At 44.9% G+C, this 6,629-nt stretch overlaps 1 protein-coding gene across 7 annotated transcripts in view; it reads right to left on the bottom strand.

The window, feature by feature from the left end:
* Positions 1–486: 486 nt before the first annotated feature.
* The window catches only part of SAMD4A (sterile alpha motif domain containing 4A), a 231,921-nt gene continuing 225,778 nt past the window's right edge, over positions 487–6,629 (bottom strand). For 6 of the 7 annotated variants that reach the window (XM_030810793.1, XM_030810828.1, XM_030810805.1 and 3 more), the window contains one exon: positions 487–4,837. In XM_030810793.1, coding sequence (XP_030666653.1) covers positions 4,809–4,837 — 29 coding nt within the window. In that variant the 3' untranslated portion in view covers positions 487–4,808. The remainder of the gene's footprint in view (positions 4,838–6,629) is intronic. The other variant, XM_030810813.1, reaches the window with a different exon arrangement.

Genomic DNA, 6,629 nt, shown 5'->3' with positions numbered 1-6,629 from the left:
TAGCTGAAGATGTGGCATGTGCAGAATGGCCAGGTGGGAATAGTTAACAGAGATCCCATTCTGGTTTTTCCTTGAGGGGGCTATTTGACTCAGTTCTTCTTTTCTTTTTTCTTTTTTTTGTCCTTTTTTTTTTTTTTTTGAGACAGAATTTCCCTCTGTTGCCCAGGCTGGAGTACAGTGGTGCGATCTTGGCTCACTGCAACCTCTGCCTTCTGGGTTCCAGTGATTCTCCTGCTTCAGCCTCCCAAGTAGCTGGGATTACAGGCATGCACCACCATGCCTGGCTAATTTTTTTTTTTTTGTATTTTTAGTAGAGACAGGGTTTCACCATGTTGGCCAAGCTGGTCTTGAACTCTAGACCTCAAGTGACCAACCTCCCCTGGCCTCCCAAAATGTTGGGATTACAGGTATGAGCCACCACGCCAGGCCTCAGTTCTTATTTTCTATTCAATCATGTATGTTGAAAAAAAGAAAAAGACACACCAGTGTTACAAAACCTTGTATTAATCATTTCCCTTCACTTTCAATATAACGTTGATATGAAATATAGCCATGATTCTTAGTTACATGGGAGGAAATGAATAATAAATACATTGTAGCAAGTTTAAACCACAAGGGTGTTTCACTGGTAACAACATTTGAAAACTGTACACTTGCAAAGAACAGCATCTTCAAACATTAGTATATCTGTATATCAGTAAAGCTTTTACATGTAACAAACATGCTCTTTCCATATATGACAAATTTAAAAAATATGCATTGCTTGGCAACATGAACTAGGCAAAAATATTTCTTTGTTCACTAACTTTATACAGGAAAACAGGACGAAAGGCATGCATGTACAATACAGATGCCTGCACAGGGCATGCAACAAAAGAAAGCTTTTTAAAAGTCAGCTTACATTAGGCATAAATACATGAGGATTATATATTAATAAGGGAGGAAGTTTTCTGTTCGACATTATTAACATTCCTGTTTTCTTCCCATTCCTCCCAGAGGAATACACATTCACCTTTAAGTAAAGATAAAGGAATTACAAAAAAATAAAACTCACTTTGCAAACATCTCTGATGACTTGTAAAAAAAAATCAACATTAGTGTTATCACAGCTCCATGTGCAAATTATCCTTCTGCAGGTTCTTCTTGTAACAGGCACACCCGAGCGCCTTGGTCAGGCTGCTTCCCCAGGCCCAAGCTGGAGCTGACTGCTACAGACATCTCCAGGAGACCAATGAGACTGGGCTTACTTTTCCTCCCTTTGCCTGCCTTCTGGTTGCATGCTTTTGCATTCAGCCCAGCTCAGCCCCCCAGCCCAGGCTCCTGGGGAATACACATCTACAACCTTGCACCGGCAGTAGCTACAAGAGGTGCAGAAGAACAAAAGACCCGGAGAAGGCTCCCATCCCGTAAAAGGCAGCCAAGGACACCTCAAAAGAAACCCTTGTTTCCCTCAGTGTCTCTTCAAACGAATGGGAGAGAGGGGGGCCCAGCTGTAGCTCCAATCCTGAGTACCAAAAAGGAACCCTCAATACACAGGATTTGAGAGCTCGGTGCAAAGAGCCGCCCGGACAGGCAGACCCAGCCACGTCTATTTTGCTTGCTGGCTCTCGTTTAAAAAGTGAAAACTCAAAAGCATGTGAAAAAACAACATATCAGCAGCAATGTTTCATGTCTTGTACACAGTTCATGTGTTTCTTCCTACTGTTTCTGGTAAGAAGCCACTATGAATAAAAAGCACCAATAAAACATCATACATGATAAGAATATTGTAGAACACCACTGTCCCTAGGACAATGTAGAGATGCCAAGTACACACTGCTTAAATCAGAACAAGGGGGAAAAACATGTAGTGAAATAGATTTTACTCTGAGATTTTTAAAATTGTTACTATTTTCTTAATATAAAACAGTTGCATTTGGTGGGGGTCAATGGGTAAATACAAAAAAAGGCACTGCTGCTTTTATTACTAAATATCTGACTTCACAGCCTTATGCATGCAACTGTTTGATTCTTTTATAAATAAAATTCTTTTGCTTTAGGATTTTTAAATTGAGCTGTATACCTGTAGTCAACACAGGGCTCAAAACAAGGTGGGGACAGGGTCTTAAAATTTATCAAACACTCAACTTAAAAAAAAAAATTAAAACACTAATAGCAAAACACAACTAAGTAGATAAATCTATACACTGTCAATGAAAAATAAGCTTTTCTTCTTTAAAAAAAGAATTATGTTGTTATTAATAACAGACTTTATCATGGTTACCAGCCATAGCAAGTTAATAAGTAACATATCCAAAATAATATCTCTAATAATCAGATAACCATTGTTTCTATATTCAGTGAAGGAATAAATAGAAATTCAGATTTGCAAATACTTTAAGGTCTTCTTCCTTTTAAAGGATTCATGCAAATGTGATTGTGTTCACAATCTGTTTTCTGAATGAGTCTTTACGGATATATGTGTTTTTGCAGCAGATCTGAATGCTTTCCTTTCTCAGCAAGATGTGTAATACCATGGTTTTTTCTCCTCTTTGTTCACTTTCTCAGTATCCTACAAACCCACATTCGCAAACCCTCTGGTCTTACCTTTGGCCTTCAACCTTTGACCTATTCTTCCTGCCTTACATGTGATCATCCATCCCAACACATTCCCCAAGTAACACTAAGCTTGTTTAGAAAAGGGATGTGGGGGATGAATGTTAATGGCACTTGGTTAAAAATAATCAACTAAAAAATGCCATCTCTTTCTGCACATGGATTTGCATCTTTAGAACTTAGTCACCCAAGGAGAGGTCTGAACCTTTTTTTTTTTTATTCAACACATGAAATTGTGGATTCAAGCCTTCTCTGCTCACGAAAGGCTTTCTATGGTTACGTTGTTCTCACCTTCTTAGACTCGAAAGGACTTCAAAAACCTGGTGGCGGCATCCAAGGCTGGGTTGGGTGTATGTTTTTGATCTTGAAAGTAAAAGAAAATTGTTCGGATTTCATTAAGGCCTTTTAGGTCTACATGTTCATTAGCTTTAAAAAAAAAAAGTCAGGGCAGTGATTTCCATGGTCTGATCTTCTAAATTTCAACTCTGACTTCACACACACACACACAAGGCACCCAACTCATCCATGGAACAAACAGGCCTTGTACCATCTCCCTGATCTTGCCTCTGGCTGAGCATTGATACCTTCATTTACACAACCTGATTTTCTACACAACTCCTCTTTGATTTCCTCGAATACCCTCCACTGCGTCAAATTCTGAAATGTAGCCTTTCTTGCCCTTCATAAACAGAGCTTACTTTGTGGTAGGTACCACAGTTTCTCAATCTCCTACCAAGTAACAAGTGTCTTTTTCCTCCCCTCTGTGTGGATGGATAAATCAACCAACACAGCAAATCCCTAATTCACACTGTGCGGATAGCGCTGTCATTTCCATCGTGAAATCAACCTTTCCTACATCTTTCATCGCCCACTGGAGATGGCGGGGCTGTGCCGTGTGGGCCAAACATCTCCCTGCATGCACTCTCTGGACTTGCTGACCGACCCTCTGTACACTGTTGCTGGGCCTTTCTCCCCTCCTCTCCCTCAGCAGTGACAGGTGAAGTAGATGCAGCCTCCAGGCTCGAGTTCCTACAAGCAACACTAATGTAAAGGTTTTGAGCCTATCAAACCTCTCACAAGGGGAAAAAGTCCATCCTTGCCTTTTCTCCTCCAGTGGAACTTGTACCCACCTGTGTGTGTGTGGAGCAAGGCTGGGAGTGACAGGCTAATGCCCCGTGGGTGGGGCGGAAAGGGAGGGAGGCCTCTCTGTGACAAGCAAATCCAGCACAGAAAGAGGCTACAGAATTCTTTGAGAATCTCTGGGTGCCCTGCGAGCAAACCCATAACTGATCACATGATGTCCTCATCCTTGTGCGCTCACCCAATGCTGTGCTCATTCCGGCCACGTCCTTCAAGTCCACCCACACGTTCCTCCCGCCTAACGGTGAAAGACGGACAGCTCAGGCCTACATGACTGCATCCATCTTCCCAAGAAGCAGAGCTCGGCAGCCGTTTTAAAAAGACAACTCTGCTGTTCTTATAAAAATAGAGGGAAAAAATGAATCCATAACAACAACAGATCCTTTACAAAAACCATAGTATGAAGAGAGGTTCTATCCAAACTCTTTACACATTATGTACCCTTTAAAATTATTATGTAAACAATACACAAATCAAAGTTTAGCTGAAGTTTTGTTGCAGGGAATTTCTTCCTTCTTTCCCCCGTTGCCATGGGCCCTCTCCTATGGCTGTTTCCAGCAGGGGCCTCAGGGAAATCCAATCAGGATTGAATTGGATATAAAAGGCAAGCCACTATCTTGCTTTGGGTGCACGTGCCCACGATATCCTTCTGTGGCCTGCCTGTGAAGCCAGGCCTTCTGAGAAGCCTCCCCAGGGCCAGGGCTTCTGCCGTCCTCTTGTGTGTCTCCTATCTCTTTCATGGCAGTACTCTTTCCCCTGCCCCCTTTCCATCCAGAGAGCTACCTGCATTCCCTCCACCCCCCTCCCAGTCTCATAATTCCCTAGAGACCCCTCCCCACCCCACACACCAAACCATCCCATGACAGAAACAAATGACAAAATAACCAACCCCAGGTCTACTGATATGTTTACGAGGATGACCTACGCTCTCACAAAATCAAAACGGGAGAGGGACCAGGGGGAAAAAAGGCTGCAAAGTATCTTGGAGGATTCTGTGCAACCCTGAAGATGGCTGACACTGGACCCGCAGCAGTCGATTTCACGGCCAGCGCGGTCACTCTCATCTTCAGCTTCTAGATGGTGGAGGTCCGGTCAACCCCGTCTGGGAGAGAGAGCAGCAAACAATGGGCACAGGTGAGCAAAACAATCCTGTTCATGCCCACCTATGCCAATGCCATGCATGGTGGGCCTCCCAGCCTCTGAGGGCAGAGAAAGGCTCCTATGTTCATGTGTTCATGCATTTATATACCCACACACATGATATCTGGGGAATAGCTATTTTTGCCAGGAGCCATATTGAACCTGAGAACCAAGATGAAAATATCTAATCCTCACCTCCCAAGTACTTATATTTGAGGGTAGACACAGACATGTAGACAGACAATAATGCTATATGTGATCATTGCTATAATGGAGTATGTACCAAGAGAGCAGGAACATGGAGGAAGGAATGATGGCTGCCCAGTTGGCCTGGGAAGTCAAGGACAGTTTCAGAGAGATACAAAGTGACTTTTGTAGCTGGTGCTGGCAGGAGGAGGAGGGTGGGGATGGTGTGCGGTGCACACATAGGCGGGATGATAGGTCATCCGGTGGTGGAGCTGAGGGTGCGTTGGAGGTTGAGGATGAAGGATGGGGAATGGAGTAGAGGAGATGGGGTGGAAGAGCCAGGCAGGGGCTGCAACAGACACGCAGGTGGACCTGTCTAGCTCACATCCCTTTCTTTGGCAGCCTCTGCTTCTCACCCCACGTCCCTGATGAGACACTGGGGACAAGGTGGCTGTGACCCTGTCCACAGCTGAGCAGACCAGAGGGATGGACACATCTGATGCAAACAAATCCGGATTCTGTGTCTCGAGAATCTGATGAAAGGCAGAGATGTCTGAGGTAGGTGTTGTGGGCACTTAGAACTGAACAGTCTCGTGGAGGTGGGAGAGTGCTGAGGCCGCCCAGAATCTGCCACATCTACATTTTGGAGAAGTGGATAACCAGGCTACAGAGAAGGCAGGGATATGCCCATCAGAGGTGTCAGGCCTGCCTGGCCCCTTTTAGGCTGTCTGCTTACAGGTGGGTTCTAGAACGGTCCCCAGGAGCAGACCATAGGGTCTTGCATACCATGAACAAGAGCTTAGAGGTAGGTAGTTGGGGAATTATAAGCAGTAGAGTAATGAGATTTAATTTTAGAATGGCTTCTCTGGCAGTTGCATCAGATAACCTGAGGAAGGATAAGGCTGGTGGCAGGTGGACCAGTTAAGAGGCCCCTATAACAGTCTGTGCCAGAACCGACAAGGGTCTTTTCCAGTGAGCAGAGAGGGGCATGGATTAGCCATCACAGGCGGTAGGAATAACTGCGTTCAGTGACCACTAAATGTGGGTGAGACAGGGCTGCGGGGTGCCTCCCTGGCTTTGCTGATGTCCCAGTCCAAGCCCCAATATTACAGAACTGGTCCACCAGACGCAGCATCTCTATTTGCTTGGCAGAACTCGGGTGTGAGAAGGGAGTGGCAATGTGTTCCAGGGAAAGCTGGAGGACCCAAGTGACAGAGGGCATGCCGAGGCCACCACAGGGGGTTCCTGGCTTCCTTGTGGGTAGAGCCAGGCTGGCAACTCTGCCAGTGGGGCCGTGGAGGAGAAGCACTTCTTCAGCTGAAACTTTTGAGATAACTGTAGGTTCACATGCTGTTGTAAGAAATAGTCCAAACAGACCCAGTATACTTGTATATAAGTTCTGTATGATTTTAGGGGAGATTTTAAAGAAAGGAAGCAGTGGTCCCTGAGTGTGTCAGTGGTGTCAGATCACCAATCCTAGAGGCCAACAGATGTGAGCCTCTCTTCCTCCATCCCTGAGTCGCAAGCATCGGAACCTCTTTTACTGTGCTTTCCTCTCCCTGCCCGTT

The sequence above is a fragment of the Nomascus leucogenys genome, chromosome 1a (assembly GCF_006542625.1).
Source record: "Nomascus leucogenys isolate Asia chromosome 1a, Asia_NLE_v1, whole genome shotgun sequence".
In the NCBI taxonomy this organism is placed as follows: domain Eukaryota; kingdom Metazoa; phylum Chordata; class Mammalia; order Primates; family Hylobatidae; genus Nomascus; species Nomascus leucogenys.
Note: the sequence above shows the minus strand (reverse complement) of the source record. Positions and strands in the feature narration are given on the sequence as shown.